The sequence below is a fragment of the Phytophthora cinnamomi genome, assembly GCF_018691715.1.
Source record: "Phytophthora cinnamomi strain GKB4 chromosome Unknown Contig1, whole genome shotgun sequence".
Classification (NCBI taxonomy): Eukaryota; Oomycota; class Peronosporomycetes; order Peronosporales; family Peronosporaceae; genus Phytophthora; species Phytophthora cinnamomi.
In genome coordinates this window covers 1,285,395-1,301,394 of record NW_027150934.1, presented here as the reverse complement: position 1 = coordinate 1,301,394, position 16,000 = coordinate 1,285,395, and the positions used below count along the sequence as shown (strand labels likewise).

The 16,000-nt window shown below is 55.7% G+C and overlaps 5 protein-coding genes across 5 annotated transcripts; 3 read left to right on the top strand and 2 right to left on the bottom strand.

Moving 5' to 3' along the window:
• Window positions 1-10,094: 10,094 nt before the first annotated feature.
• Window positions 10,095-11,206, top strand: IUM83_06445 (Cystathionine gamma-lyase; the record flags this gene model as incomplete). Its single annotated transcript, XM_067930655.1, has 2 exons — window positions 10,095-10,790; window positions 10,865-11,206. The coding sequence occupies 2 exons, from the start codon at window positions 10,095-10,097 to the stop codon at window positions 11,204-11,206; spliced, it is 1,038 nt and encodes a 345-aa protein (XP_067800361.1).
• Window positions 11,207-11,279: 73 nt separating this feature from the next.
• IUM83_06444 (Extracellular protein SEL-1) lies at window positions 11,280-12,297 on the bottom strand (the record flags this gene model as incomplete). Its single annotated transcript, XM_067930654.1, has 2 exons — window positions 11,280-11,826; window positions 11,894-12,297. 2 exons carry the CDS (start codon window positions 12,295-12,297, stop codon window positions 11,280-11,282), a joined length of 951 nt encoding a protein of 316 aa, XP_067800538.1.
• Window positions 12,298-12,373: 76 nt separating this feature from the next.
• Window positions 12,374-13,789, top strand: IUM83_06443 (uncharacterized protein; the record flags this gene model as incomplete). Its single annotated transcript, XM_067930653.1, has 7 exons — window positions 12,374-12,453; window positions 12,524-12,596; window positions 12,678-12,791; window positions 12,862-13,044; window positions 13,261-13,500; window positions 13,566-13,698; window positions 13,776-13,789. The coding sequence occupies 7 exons, from the start codon at window positions 12,374-12,376 to the stop codon at window positions 13,787-13,789; spliced, it is 837 nt and encodes a 278-aa protein (XP_067800546.1).
• A 419-nt stretch (window positions 13,790-14,208) lies between these two features.
• On the top strand, window positions 14,209-14,693 carry IUM83_06442 (uncharacterized protein; the record flags this gene model as incomplete). The annotated part of the gene is made up of 4 exons (XM_067930652.1): window positions 14,209-14,271; window positions 14,331-14,361; window positions 14,431-14,471; window positions 14,547-14,693. The coding sequence occupies 4 exons, from the start codon at window positions 14,209-14,211 to the stop codon at window positions 14,691-14,693; spliced, it is 282 nt and encodes a 93-aa protein (XP_067800545.1).
• A 166-nt stretch (window positions 14,694-14,859) lies between these two features.
• Window positions 14,860-15,894, bottom strand: IUM83_06441 (uncharacterized protein; the record flags this gene model as incomplete). Its single annotated transcript, XM_067930651.1, has 1 exon — window positions 14,860-15,894. The coding sequence occupies one exon, from the start codon at window positions 15,892-15,894 to the stop codon at window positions 14,860-14,862; it is 1,035 nt and encodes a 344-aa protein (XP_067800426.1).
• Between the last annotated feature and the right edge of the window lie 106 nt (window positions 15,895-16,000).

Here is a 16,000-nt window from a genome sequence, read left to right as displayed (position 1 = left end):
GAACAAACATTAATGTTCACAGTCGCTTCGTGCCACGATGGTAGGACGACGATAGTCAACGAACAGATGCTGTCGCACATGTACTAGTCACGTCTTCTGCAATAAAAGTAAATGCAGTCCAGTTGCTCGTGGCGGACACGACGGGACACGGTGCCTTGCGCTTGCGCCTTGGACTGCACTGCTCGCAGATGAAGACGGTTGATTTGAGCGAAATGGCGAGTTGGGCGCCATGGACAAAAAAAGCGAAAATTTCTACAACTACTCGTGCTTGACACGACCAGTACTCAGTCACACCACACAACACCGCCGCAACAGTCGCTTTTAAATGCGGTAGATATGGAAGGGCGATAAGTCGTAGGAGGTGGAGGAGGATGGCAAGGGGGAGGAGAGGTGGAGGGAGAAATAGAGATTAGGTCGTAAGTAGTTGAGTTGCACAGCTCAGCCAGAGGTTGTTATGCTTATGTCTAAACGAAATAGAGGTGCAAAACCGATGACACGTTAGTGTGCTGCGAAGTATACCGCGTGCTAACGGCATTGAGCATATCGACATGCTTCTATTACTACCACGCTGAATGAGTAAGTTTTCCACAATGTAACTGGAATTATTATTGCACCGTTTTCCAAGCCACGATGGACTAGCAAAAGCAAGTCACATATGTCCAACTTGAGCCAACGTGTCAAGATGTGGCAGTTAGATATGTTACAGACCCATCGTAGGTCAGCTAGATGCAGCTTGCCGAGTTCACTTTACTCACGCATAAGACAGTAAGTTTACCTAATACGACGAAATACACCAATAGATGAGGATGAAAACGGCCAACCATCGCATAATGCATGGCGCACAACCTATAATGTGGTGAAGTGGTTCTCGAAGAATTTGGAAATGTGATAATGAGGGATCCGGACCACGTCACAAAACCGGAAGACTGACATAGCTGGATCCAGATCCAAGCGGCGACTGTGGTATCGGGAAGTGAAGCCGAAGCCAAAACCCATAGGCGGGACGAGGGGCGAAGAGGACTCGAGGCGCCGGCGCTAACTGGCAAGTCACAACCCATCGCCAGTCATTGGACTAAACTCCCCGATCGCTGATTGGCCTAAATAGGCCGGTGACGATGACTCGTCGACGGTCCCAAGTCAAGCGCGGGCGGTTGCAGCTCGCTAAGTACGGTGCGAACCTACTGGCAAGATTCGAACCTATGAGTCATCGGCGCCTGTCCCGAATCGTCGGTGGCGTTTCAGCGGCCGTTTGAGTCGTCGGTAATGTAACGGGGTTACACGTACAAGTGGCTGCAAGCCACTTGTGAATTTAACAGATAGGTTATCTGTTAAACGTTTTGGATACTTCCTCACATTGGTGTAAGACACACCGATGGATACATTGAAGTGGACCACCACAATGAGTGGTCCACACATACTAAAGATCCTATTGGTAGAAAGCAGCATCTTTCTACCAATCAGAGACATGCATATTAGCGGGGCTCTGACAGCCAGCCGCTGCCAACCCTTTCATAGATGATAAACAGTTTTTAGCAACTTTTAGAGGAAGATCAATTTACAAACAATACAGTTCTCATTTTACCTTAAACTAGCTACTTGGAGTCTTGTCTAAAGTTAACTTATATTTGTGTACTCAAATATAATTAACCTAAGTAATTACTAAGTACTTACGCTTCCTCATACACGTTGCGCAACGTGTAAGCTAAAGTAGTGAGTCAAGTTAGACCCGCTACACCTGGTAGCACTTTGTAGTCCGTCCAACGACCGACTGCTTGACGTTCGTACGCGGTGTACGAACGCGGAGCCGAGAACCACATGAGCACGGAGGTGCCCATGGAGAGCTCCAACACGCCTGCAACGCATGTTGCACGCGCTGACTGCCTGTCTGATCCAGAGTGGGAAGCCCTCCAACGACTGTCAACAGTCATTGGAGAAGCGGCGATAGCTACAATGCTGCGTACGCTATCGCCGACGGAGCAACATGGTGTTGCTCTGGGATTCATCATGAAGGAGCAGCGTGACGCTGCTTCCTCAGTGACGGCGTCGTCAGGGACGACACCGCGTGCTCAACCATTAAAGTTGAGCGTAAGCAATTACGTGGGAAGAGAGGGCGAGCCTCTCCTCCGATGGCTTGTCGAACTCGACACAGCCATAGCGGCTCGACGCATCGTCGACCCGCTGTCGAAGGTCGCGTTCGCCATGTCCTGCCTTGGCGGACGCGCAAGGAGTTGGGCGTATGGACGCCGACTCTCCGATCCTACGTGCTTCAGCACGTACGAAGTGTTAAAGAGGAGCTCAAACAAGCGTTTGAGCCCCCGCAAACGAGTTCCGGTCGAGGGCGGAGTTCCTCGACCTTCAGCAGGGTAAGCATGACGTCCATGCTTACGCGCAGCGCGCACGATATTTGGTATCAAATATCGTGACTAACCAATTGACGAGGCGACCAAGGTCGTCACGTTCATGAAAGGGCTTAGAGATGGGCCTGTAAAGACCTATCTCTTCCGAGAGTACCCGAGTACTCTCGAAGCTGCAATCACTCTTGCCATGCAAGAAGAGTTTAGCCTGCGGCAGGCTAAACTCCATGTAAACGTACCGAGGCCGCAACCGCGCCCGGTAGCGAGGACGGGAGGTCCGGAGCCAATGGACCTCTCGAGCGCAACAACTGCTGGTTACCAGCAGCAGGGAGGTAACGTGCGATGCTTCCGTTGCGGAAGGATCGGTCACTTGCACGGGAGTGCACAGCTCCCATGCCCCTGGAGGTGGCCGTCGTGGCGATGCTAGGCATCGCCGCGGACCAACAAAAACGCGAACATCCAGTAGGCGCGGGGCGCCCTACTGGTAATGCAGTCGCGCGTGCCGACATCGGGCACGCGACACTAAGGACTGCAGCCCCAGTGAGACCAGCTCTCACTGCAAGAAACAAGATGACAGGCCGAACCTAGTCATCTTGAAGGTTTACTCGAAGAGAGCGAGTGACTCTCTTCGAGCATTGGTAGACTCAGGCGCGTCGAACAACTTTGTTCGACTACGAAGCCTGTCGAGACTTGACTTCGAGGAGGTAGATACACCTCGAAGTCTTCTGGAGGTACGACTGGCAACAGGTGCCATCGTGAAGACCGAGAAGCGCGTCGTGAACGTGCGCTTCTCGTACAAACAACGAGTGTTTGTCGAACACTTTATCGTCCTGGACCTGGACGATAAGTTCGACGTGGTAATGGGCATGCCGTGGCTTGCACGGCATGATCCGGTGATAGACTGGAAGAAGCGCACGCTCGTGCGCTTCGGACGCGATAGCGGAACAGAGAGCGATGGCCCTGTTACCGCAGCGCGCGCACCAGCAGGTGCGCGCGGCTCTCAGTCGAGACAGCGCTTTATGCTGCTGTCCCGGAGTGCCAAGAAGTGCGCGAGGGCGCGCACAAGTGAACCCACGTCGGCAATGCTGCCGACGTCGGAAGAAAAGATGTGTTGGTTCCGGGAACCAACACCCACGTTCAAGCGTGTAGGGACAGTCCCTGACCCGAAGCGGTCAGGTCGACAACGACGCGTCGGCTCCGGGAGCCGACGCACCCTCGGTCATGAGGGCTCCGCCAATGATTGGCGTCGAGGTGACGAAGGCGTGTCAACTCCGGGAGTTGACGCTGCAAACAGTGCGGACGGTTGCAAACGTACCGCACTGACGCAATTTGCATGCTGTCGTGCAGCCGGGCTGCACGACGAAGCGCATACGATCAAGCCGGGCTTGATATCGCGCGCCCGCAGACAGGGTCTGCCGGCGAAGGACATTACCGTGCAGCCGGGCTGCACGAAGGAAAATACGGTCAAGCCGGGCTTGATACCGCGCGCCCGCGGACAGGGGCCGCCGGCGAACGACTGTCCACGGCCGGGCCTGGACAAGAAGAACAACTGTGCGGAGCCGGGCTCCGCACAACAAAGACGGCGCAAGCGGAAAACGCTGCGCAAGTCTCGGTCCGGGACCGAGACGCAACAAGAGCAGTCTGCTGGGCAGACTGCGGCGGTGACGCCGAATGTCAAGACGCTAAGCGTCTTGACGCGCACCGATACTGGATTCCAGTATCGTGACATGGAACTCGCTAGTCCTCCGACGACGGCGTCGGAGTTGACTTCGCTTCCAGCCATGAGCTGGAAGCGCTTCACGCGACTTGCACGATGGACGCATCGAGCAAGTCTGCGTTCTCGAACAGCGAAAGAACGACGAGCGAGCGAAGAGCTGAGGCAGCTCTTCATGGGAAGTACCACTGAGTGAAGACACTCTCAGTGCGAAGACAAGCGAGAGCGCTTCGAGGAACAAGGTTGGGACTCGCTGAAGTCGAGTCCCTATTACGAATTGTTGAGGGAGTACAAAGACGTACTCCCGGAAGACATTCCTGCGGAGCTTCCGCAGGATAAGGGCATTCAGCACGAGATTGATCTCGTGCCGGGCACAGTACTGTGTCACGCGGCAGTGGCCACTGCCGCGAGCAAGTGAAAGCGATCGACGACTTCTTTGAAAGTCGTCGTAAAACAGGACAAGTGCGGGAATCAAAGTCCCCGCACAGTGCTCCGACGTTCTGTGTCAAGAAGCCACAGGGCGGATGGCGCATCGTTCATGCCTACAACAAGCTGAACGATGCGACGGTACCGGCGCGAACGCCGATACCACGAAAGATGTTATCATCGATTCGATGGCCGGGAGCACCGTTTACAGTGCTCTCGACTTGCGAGATAGTTTTATCAAATCCTAATGCGTGAGAGCGATATCCCTCTCGGCAGTGAGCACGCCAAGCGGCATGCTCTGGGAATGGCTAGTAATGCCACAGGGGCTTAAAATGCCCTGCGACTTTCAACAGGTGCGTGACGCACTTGTTGCGCTCGGTGCGCGACTTCGCACCGAGCTACTTCGATGTATTCATCCACAGCCGGGCTGTGGACGGGAAGACCGACGTAGAGATGCAGGGTGCATCTCCGGAAGCTTATGCGAAGCATAAGCTCTACGCGAACCTGAAGAAGTGTATCTTCGGGGCGAGCGAGATACCCGTCCTCGGGTGTCTCGTAGGGAAGAATGGTGTTCGCCCTGACCCGGAAAGGTCAGAGTGGTTAACGAATGGCCAACGCCTTCAAGTGTCAAGGAACTGAGGCAGTTCCTTGGCAGCCACGTACTTGTGCAAGTACGTGGAGGACTATACGGGCAAGATCCGCCCGCTGTCACAGCTTCTCAAGAAAGAAGCTGTGTGGAATTAGACACCCGATTGCCAAAGGCATTCGATGCAGTCAAGCGGGGCTTGACTGAGGCGCCGATCTTGGCAGTGGCTGACCAAGATCGCCCATTTCACGTAGTGTGTGACGCATCCGATTTCGCGATCGGATGCGCGTTAACAGCACGATCACGAGGACCGTGATCGTGTCGTCTACCAATCGCGTCAGCTGAAGCCAGCTGAGCGCAACTATCCGGTGCATGACAAGGAACTCCTTGCCATGAAGTATGCACTCGCAAAGTTCCGAGTGTATTTGCTTGGGAGTAGACCATTTGTGGTCTACACCGACCATGCTTCACTGCGCACCGCAGTGAAGTCGCCATTCACAAAGAATGGCGAGATGGCTCTCATTCTTTGCGGAGTATAACTTCCGGGTCGAATACAAACCCGGAAGATTGAACGTGGTGGCCGACGCGTTATCACGTCGGCCAGACTATGCAGAAGCTGTTGACGTCAATGCCATTGACGCCATGCGATCGAGCAAACCCACATCATCTCTGTTGGATGATGTGAAGGCCGCGTACGCGCACGACGCGGACGCGAAGCTCTGCTGGCCTATGGCACAGCGCCTTCTGACAAGTCCCGTCAGAAGCTGCCCAAGCACCTTCGAGCGCGTGCACCGCTTTCGTGTGCGACGGACTGCTACTACAACGCAGTCGACGACAACGCGGATCGCGTTGTCGTGCCAAATGACCATGACCTGCGACTCAGGATCATGTACGAGTATCATGATGCCCCGACTGCGGGACATCTCGGACGTGAAGACTTACGTCCTTCTCACGCGACTTCTACTGGCACCACCAGTATAAGTGGGTGCGCAAGTACATCCGTGCTTGCGAGGTATGCCAACGCGTGAAGCCTGCGCCATTCGCGCAGGCTCCACTACAATCACTACCGACTCCGTCAGTGTTGGAGATCCATGTCTTTGGACTTCATCTTTGGTCTTCCCCGGACAGCGGAGGAACACCGGTGTTGTGGTCTTTGTAGACCGTTTCAGCAAGATGGTACATCTTGCTGCGGTGCCAACAGAGGTGACCGCGAAGCAGACAGCCCGTCTGCTCGTCGACATGGTGTTCAAACACCATGGCATGCCGTCCGACATCGTGTCGGACAGAGATACCTTCACAGCGCATCTGTGGCAAGAAGTGTTTACACTTCTTGAGACCAACTTTCCATGTCGACTGCGGATCATCCGCAGACGGACGGTCAAACCGAGCGCGTGAATCGCGTGCTCGTCGATATGTTGAAGAGCTACGCTCACTCGTTCCAATACTGGAGCGAGTGCTTATCGATGGCAGAGTTTGCCATCAATAACTCAGTGCATGCCTCGACCGGGCATACACCGTTCTACGTGAATGCCATGCGGCATCCACGCCTACCGAGTTTACTCGGGTGATAGCTCCCACTTTAAGTGGGGAGGATCTACGACTGCAATACAGCAGCCGCGAAACCGCTGACACTTGCACAGTGTCAGCTGCAACAATGGACAAACCACATGAGTCTGCGCAGGGCGCGAACTCCCTATGTGGCCAACGACCACGGGTCTGCGCAGGGCGCGAACACCGCAAACCACGCAGAGGCCGGGCCTCTAGCGGAGAGCGAGCTGAATGACTTCAGCTCGGATGCAATCAGTTTCATCACCAAAGACAAGCCGTGATTCGGTTTGTCCAAGACATAGCAGCTTCTGTTGATCAGCAGAAGCTGAACGCAACAATGCGGGCAGAGGCAACACAAATGAATTTAAAGTTGGTTCATTGGTTTTGTTAGCACAAAACCTGCCTAGACATGCAGTTTCGGATTTCGGGCAAAACAGCTTGCTCCGCCTTATCGGGCCGTTCACTGTGTTGGCACGGCACGGCAACATACGCTAGACATACCGTCTAGCATGCGCCTCCATCCGACCTTTACGTCGGACGGCTGAAGCCATACCGGCAGCACGAGCCATCTGGCTCGGCTGACCCGGCCAGGAGCCGGGCAGAAGCGGAGACTTGGCCTCGGCGACGAGCAACCTCTCCTCCAGCGCGCGGACGCTGGAGCAACTTCATCTGGGTCCCCAGCTCGACCTGGATGTTCGAGGCGGTCTGCGAGACCGCCGCGACTTGAGCCTTCTGGTTCGCCAGCTCCTGTTTTAGGGCGGCGAACTCAGCGCCTAAGACGCTCGACGGTCACCCGGTCGTGGAGGCTATACAGCCAGGGCTGATCATACAGGCGTGTTCCCACCCCGCCACCGCCGATCCGTGACGCCCGCGGCTCAACCCGCTGGATTGTTGAGCGGATTGACCGTGTCCGAAAACGAACCCTCAAGGGGCTCGTTTTCGTATTCGTGGAGAGGATTTCCTCCCCATCGAGATACATGGGAGCCGCGGAACGTCTTGCTGGAGGACGTTCCGGAAATGGTGAGGGCGTACGAGGCAGTACGCTGGCACAGCGGAAGTAGAGCGAGCGCTGCGATCATCGCCAGCGCCCGAACCCTCACGTGCTAAGAACTTAGCACGGAGCTCTTCGAGACTCTCGGGCACGGAACGACGTGTACCCGTTCAGGTCGCAGTCGCTCAAGCGGACCGCGCCTGAGCACTTCGTGCACTGAAAGCCCTCGGGCACAGCGCACGGCATTTGCCTCCTCAGCAGCAACATGAAGTTGCTCCAGCTTTCCACGCTTCGAGTACGTCTCGAAGCGATCACTGCTTAATCCGATCACGGTAAGCACTCGGCCTCTTGTTGAAGTTCTCAACAAAGGCGTTCCAGCTTGACAAAGTGCCTGCCATTCGGGCACTTTGCTGCGAGGTCTTCTTGCTTTGAAACCATCGGAGCTCATGAAAGAGTCCGATGTAGTAATCGCGCCTTTGATGCGTTTCCGCATCAAAGTGCAGCTCGGCAACCACAGCGTCATCTTTGATGGCGCTGCATACAGCGGCACCTCATTCGGGTACCGAGTTCCCAAACCGGTCCGCGATCTCGGACGCGGACGGCATCCATGGATCGCGCGCTGCGAATAGCGCGCGAAACATGAGCTTTAACATCACGCTGCAGCAGCAGCGCGCAGATACTGAGCCCCAGCGAGCAGTGGGGTATCACTCTCAGTACGCGAACGCTTCGAACTCGAAGCGTCCGATTCGTCCCCGCGGGCGAACGTTCTTGGCGTGGTCGAGCGATTCGCTCGACACTGAGTCTTACGCTTTGAGGGCGAGTCCTCCTCGCCTCCATGTCTTCATCGTCGTCGTCGAAGTCGACGACGTCACCATACTTCGCCTTCTGGCGTTCGAGTAGTCGTCGATGGAGATGACTCCCCATCGACTTTGCGGACTTCTTCTGAGGCGCGCTCATCGTTGAATGAGCGCGGATTTCTCAAACGCGGAGAATTGACGAATGGTCAATTCCAAAGATTGACGTGCGGGGACGCGTCTAACTTATAAGGGGGATGGTGTAACGGGGTTACACGTACAAGTGGCTGCAAGCCACTTGTGAATTAACAGATAGGTTATCTGTTAAACGTTTGGATACTTCCTCACATTGGTGTAAGACACACCGATGGATACATTGAAGTGGACCACCACAGTGAGTGGTCCACACATACCAAAGATCCTATTGGTGAAAGCAGCATCTTTCTACCAATCAGAATTATGCATATTAGCGGGGCTCTGACAGCCAGCCGCTGCCAACCCTTTCATAGATGATAAACAGTTTTTGGCAACTTTTGGGAAGATCAATTTACAAACAATACAGTTCTCATTTTACCTTAAACTAGCTACTTGGAGTCTTGTCTAAGTTAACTTATATTTGTGTACTCAAATATAATTAACCTAAGTAATTACTAAGTACTTACGCTTCCTCATACACGTTGCGCAACGTGTAAGCTAAAGTAGTGAGTCAAGTTAGACCCGCTACAGGTAACGCCGCCACGTCGCAGAGAAAGCGCCAGAACGCATGGAGCCTCTCGAGGATATCCACGGGCCTTGCGAGGCACTAATGTCGCTGTACACGCTTGGTATGCGGTGCTGGCAGCATGCAGATGAGGACGGGGTCAAGTCCGCTTTTTCCACGCGTACTTCAAGTTCACTGAGAGCATCGCCTTCGCTGCGTGGTGTTACCGAAGCCAGGAGTTCCAGGGGTGTTGGGGATCATGTTGCAGAAGAGTGGTTTAGCGCCGTGGTCGGTGGTTACAACAAAGAGTGCTGGTACTCCTCCTCCTCTGTCGTTGATTGGATGTACTGTCTGCTCGACGGTTCTCGGTAGCCAAAAAAATCTGCTGGTAGAGTGCAGGTCGCAGAAAAGCTGGGTGCTCCGTGCCAGTCAGCATAGACTTGTGAGCTGCAGTACAGTTTCCTGTGTTTTGAAGCTTTGACAGTAGGTGGCGGGGGCTTGAAGGCACGCGTGCGCCGGTTGAACAAAGCTGGAGTCAGATTCTGAGCAGAAACGAAGTCAATCACACGTAAACGCCACTGTCGACGATTCTGGCGAGGGCGCTGGAGCTGCTGGGTCGGACACCTGGGACACCTAGCGTGAATTAGCTCTCGCTGACCGATTGCTCAACGCTCGACGGCGCTGGTTGCCGCCGCCGCCCGTTCGCCGAGCAGATCTGTAGACGTCAGAAGCACGCCATTCCAGCAGCCAATGAGATCTTTGGTGTGCGCGATGTGGCACGGCTGGGCTCGTCCACTCCGCGCCACTGACGTCAGTTTCGGATCTTGCCTCCCTGAGCGCATTCAGTCCTCCCTTTCGCCCCCTTCGCCATGAGCAGCGCCGCCTCCGGTACGTCGACGAGCACCACGGCTTCGGCACCACGGCCATCCACGAGGCCAGGCGCCCGACGAGCACACGGGCGCCGTGGCCGTGCCCATCACGCTGGCCAGCACGTTCGCGCAGGCGTCTCCGGGCGTCGTGGTTGGCCGCGGCCAGCCCAACTCGTTCGGCAAGGGCTGGGAGTACTCGCGCACGGGCAACCCGACGCGCGGCGCGCTGGAGCGCGCGCTGGCCGCGTGCGAGAAGGGCCGCTTCGCCGTGTGCTACTCGTCGGGCATGGCCGCCACGACGGCCGTGACGCACCTGCTGAAGCAGGGCGACCACGTGCTGTGCATCGACGACGTGTACGGCGGCACGCAGCGCTACTTCCGCCAGACGGTGCACCCGACGTACGGCATCGACTTCGACTTCACGGACCTGGGCGACCTGAAGAAGGTGGAGAAGCTGCTGCGCCCGGGCCAGACGAAGCTCATCTGGGTCGAGAGCCCCACCAACCCGACGCTCAAGGTCACGGACATCCGCGCCGTGGCCGCGTTCGCCAAGAAGCACGAGCTGCTGCTGGTCGTGGACAACACCTTCATGTCGCCCTACTTCCAGAACCCGCTGACGCTCGGCGCGGACATCGTGCTGCACAGCATCACCAAGTACATCAACGGCCACAGCGACGTCGTGGGCGGCGTCGTCGTCACCAACTCGGAGGACATCAACACCAAGCTGCGCTTCATCCAGAACGGCATCGGCGCCGTGCCCGCCCCGTTCGACTGGTACATGGCGCTCCGCGGCCTCAAGACGCTGCACGTGCGCATGGCCGCCCACGCCAAGAACGCCCAGGCCGTGGCCGAGTACCTGGAGGCACACCCGTCGTCGAGAAGGTGTACTACCCGGGCCTCAAGTCGCACCCGCAGCACGAGATCGCCAAGAACCAGGCGTCGGGCTTCGGCGGCATGGTCACCTTCTACGTGCGCGGCGGCCTCGAGAAGGCCCGCGCCTTCCTCGAGAACCTCGAGCTCTTCGCTGGCCGAGAGCCTTGGCGCCGTCGAGTCGCTGGCCGAGTCGCCCGCCATCATGACGCACGCCTCCGTGCCCCTGAGGTGCGTAAGGAGATCGGCATCTCCGACAACCTCATCCGTCTCTCCGTCGGCATCGAGGGCCTGCCCGACATCATCGCCGACCTGGAGCGCGCCCTGGCTGCCGAGCCCAAGGCCTCCTCCTAAACTGCTAGAATGCTAGAATACCACACCAATATACGCAGCATCATGCGTCACTAAGGAGGAGAACGTCAGCATTTTAATGACCGTCAATGGTGCCAATCTGGACGAGGATCGGAACGCCAAGCATTCGTTCGCTTGCTTGCACCTGCAGCTCAGCTTGGCTCAGCACGAACTCGATCTCGTCGGCCACAGTGCGCGCCGTCGCGCTAACACGCGTGTCCTCTTGCTGAGCTGCACGCTTGAGCCAGTAGAGCGCCTGCGAGTAGTCCACAGCGGAGCCTTGGCCGTGAACGTGCATCTGCCCCATTGCGTACATGGCCTCAGCGCTACCGAGCTCGACAGCCTCCTGGAAATACTCCCGCGCGCGCACGAAGCTTTGGTCGACGCCTCGACCCTGCATGTGCAACAGGCCAAGGTAGTACGTAGCATCGGCTACCTGGTGTTCGTGCGCTTGCTGGTACAGCTCGGCAGCCCGTCTGAAGTCCTGCGGCACGCCACGACCGTACTCGTGCATGACGCCAAGATGGAATTTCGCTTGAGCACTACCGGAGTTTGCAGCCTCCTGTAGCAGCTCCACCGCGCGACCCACGTCTTCAGTCACCCCGCGTCCTTCATTGTACATTCTGCACTGACAGTTCGTTAGCAGTACGCCACTCGATCAACACAACACAAGAGGAAGAGAATACCCACGTGGCGAGCATCCATTTCGCATCAGTATGACCGCGTGCAGCACTCTTAGCGAGCCATGAAGCACTGAGGCTGTCACTGCGGGGGACACCCTCTCCTCGACCGTACAAGACGCCCAAAGCGAATTCGGCGTCGCGATGACCACGCTCCGCAGCTCTTTCCAGCAACGTCACTGCAGCACCCACGTTTTGCTCAACGCCGTGGCCGTAGAACTTGACCATCGCCAGGAGATAGAGAGACTCGGGCTGCTCCTGCTGAACGCCATGCAGTATTGTCTGCATGGCGTTAGCATCAATGGGGGATCCACGCGGTGTTACGACCTCTTTCAGGTCGTCTCGAACGAGAGATACACCGGCGCAGATGACCAACTGCGTAGCTGCAGCCAGTACGAGGAGCACCAGCGCCATCCTCGTCACTATTGCTGGCATATCCGAAGCTGCTGTGACTGTTCAAGCCTCAGTGCCAGATTGAAGAGCCCGATCAATGGCAGCAGTCCGCGATCCCTACCGGAAAGCGTTCGATCGCTATGGGGGTGGCTCCCCGACTCTAGATGATCAGCAGTGGTAGGCTACGACCACCTCCATTCGTATTCTGCGGTGGGACTAACGCGTAATTTGGTGTTTGGCGTTGTAGGGTGCGGTTTCTCGACTTTCTTGTAGATGCGGGTTTCTTGAGCGATGAGCTGGCCCAGCGATTCAATCGAGAGGTGGGGGGGGGAAGGTGTTTTGCGAAGCGCTGATCTAAGACAATTTACGGTGAACGTTGTATTTTACCCTTGCATCATCAGCACGAAGGCCAAACTCACTCCTTCCAGCTCTTTCAACGAGACCTATGCAACTGGTCAGACTTTGCTACTGCTGCTGCCCACGTTGACGGTATTATCGACGAGCTCAAGAAAAAAGTAAGGCGAGTTGGCATGTGGACGAAAAAGAAAAGATAACCAGCAGCCTACCTAACAATGTGCTTGGCAGACTCAGTTTCTTCGTCAAGTGGTCGACACACAGCGCCAAACCGATCCGATTGATGTCAGCTTCTTGCACCCGGTCGTCAAGCAAGCGGAGATATTGAGAGGAAAGCTAGCTGAACAAGAAGAAGCCATGGGAGATGCACTCGCGTCAAAATGGGTGGAATCGAATTTCTCTGGTTCCGACAAAGTACGCGCTGAGCATGAACGTGCATGCCCATGGAAGTTCCAATACGCAAACGCTCGAAATCTGCGAGTGGAAGACCGACAGAGGGCGCGGTACCGATTGAGATTGCACCAATGCGATGAAAGCACAGATCGCGTCTTGAAGGAGACCTTCTATCCCGTCCTGCTGCAATTCCGTGAGGTGCAAGTTGGGATGGCTACACTTGACTCGCAAACGCAGAATGGTGGAGACGAAGACGACGCCAAAGACGCCGAGCTAGCCATCGTAGTGATGGTTCGGCGTCAGAGTGCCAGCGAAGAAGCTCTTGCATGGCTCGACAACTTGGTGTCAGCTTATCGGCAGCTATCACTGAGTCCATACGTCCAGCAGTATCTCGGTAGCGAAGATGTCACAGGGACGAAGCAGGAAGCTTTGGTCATGGAAGACGTCACGACCCGACACTACTTTGAGTTTGTTCAGGTAAACTTCCTGACTGGGAACCTGCCACATAACTAGAATTAACTATTGTCGTGACTGACGCACAGGGACGCAGTTTGTCTGAAATGCTCTCCGACGATGGCGTTCTGCTTGAAACTTCAACGCTATTCAAGCTATACTCGAGAACTCCTTCTCGCACTGCTCGACTTGTTCGACCAGTCAACCTACCAGCTCAATACGGTGCGTACAGATTTGTAGCTACCGAATTTGTATGTCACTCTAACATTCAATCTATTGGCCCGCATTGTACCTTTCAGCGCGTCCTCCCTGAACATGTTATGGTCTCTCACTCAGGCCGTCGACTTTTCTCGGAAAACTAGACTTTGGAGAGTACATCGATCCGTTTCAGAGGTAAGTGGCTATTTGGTTTGTATCGATGCCCATAAGGCTGTTCTTGAAAGCTCGTTTATGCGTGTAGCAACTCTCTGTCAGAGGTGATGGAGAAACGAGAGAGTGCACTCCTCCAAGACCTGTCAGTGATTCTTTTTTCAATGTTATACCCAGTCACCCTGCCTCGGAACTTGCAAGAGTTCCGCAGCAAGTACCTTGGATGCCGAGACGACAATTTTGTGTTCAAGTACCGCATTGGTAACTACAAGTCTCAACAGCGGCTGTCACAAGAGAATGAAATTTGCGTATCGTGCAACGACACATTTGCGATTGTGCTTGTAGGGGATTTCTTTCGATGAGATGTGGAGCTGCCAAGTAGTGAAAAAAGATGTGCTGGAGTGTGTCAACCGTCGCTACTCACCTGTAAGTGGTTGTAAGGCATCTGCGCTTTCTTTTTTCACTAACCAGCGCCTCGCCTTCAGATGGAGTTCCACTTTCAGGCCAAGTCAAAAGGTGAGAGCACCATCAGATTTTCGCCAATGGGTCGTTCCGGAGCTGGTGCTTTCTCCTTATCGGTGGTAGTTTGCCAAGAAAACTTTCGCCTTCTAGAGAGCAAAGCCCAGGTAAGGCATTATGTGCTCGTCACTGCCGCTTTGACTGAATACGATGCTTAATTGGCTTTGCGCGCCACTGTGCAGATCCTTATCAGTGTTTGTGCCGGAGCTGGGTCTGCTACATCCGTACCTCACGCAACCTTACGGATGCTGCTCCAGCACGAATTCTTTCAGCCTTTATCGAAGTTTGAGAGCCATCATGCCGAGCGAGAGTTACTAGAGCGGGTTTAGTGGCACCGACACGTAACATTGAGAGGCACTTGGATGATAGACAAATGACACATTTCATTTTTTGTACTGCACTTCTTTCCTCGTGCTCTAGCTTCTCCATTTTCTACTTCCACACACATAACTCCTGCACTTCGATCATGTCTTGACTAACGAAATATCCAACACCTTAGCCACCACGCGGGATCGCGGCAGCCTGAACGAGCTCGCGACCAGCGTACTGGATCATGATGGTGGTAGCCCGAGCGATCTTGGGACCGTTGCTCAGGGCCTTGACATTGCTTGTCGTGGCTGTCGCTGCCTTCGGCGTCTCCGTGATGCTCAGACCTGAATTGGACACGGCGTCTGGAACCTTAGCTGGGAGCGCCTTGGCTTCCTCGACGAAAGCAGCAGAAGACTCGGCCAGCTCGGGCACGGAAGTCACTGCGGTCTGCACGTTGTCCACCAAGTCGACCATAGCATCACGAAGTTGAGCTACTGGTGCTCGTAGGTTCTTGATCTTGCGCAGATCCAACTCGTCGTCGCCGTTCATGATCTTGATGGCGCCCTTGTCGTCCGTCGCGATACTCAACGTGCTCATGTCCTCGACTTTAGCCAGCTCCGTCATGAGCACCTTCGCAGCCTCGCTCAAGCTGGTCACGTGCGCCTGGATCATGAGCAGCTTGCGCAGTGTGAAGACAGCCACGTTCACGTCACGAACCAGCACATCGAGTTGACCGCGCTTGGTCACGAATAGCCGACCACGCTTTTCCTCATACTCACAGAGCGGCGCATTGGTAGGAGGCTTCTCCAGCGCCGTATTCAGTTGGGTGACGGCGTGTTCGGTAGTGTCGAAGGCTTCCTTCAGCTCCGTGCTGAAGCTGAGCTTCTCGTCGCGTTCCGCCGCCGTGAGCACGTGCATTTCGTCCTTGTCGTCGAATTTCCAGAGCACCAGCGCCACCCGGCCGGCCTGGTCGACCGTGAGCCGCACTTGCGTCTCACCCTGCAGCGCCGCCGCCGCCGACTTGAGGTCCTCTTCGCTCCCGGCGATGCTGTTGTGGATGTCCACGAGCTCATTGAGCGGCGCGGCCGCCGACTCGAAGAACTCGTCGAAGTCCGGGATCTTGGTCTGGCGCAGCTCGATCGGGTCCAGCTCCTTGTCCGCTGGGTCGCGCGGCGCGCTCACGTGCTTGCTGACGCCGGCGCCGGAGCAGACTTGGCCCATGGTGAGAGCAAGGTATCAGCTGGAACAGGCAGGAGCTTCTTGCGGGGCAAGAAGAAGATTGGGGACTGAGTCCGCCACGACAGTCAGAGGTGATAGCAGAGGCTTA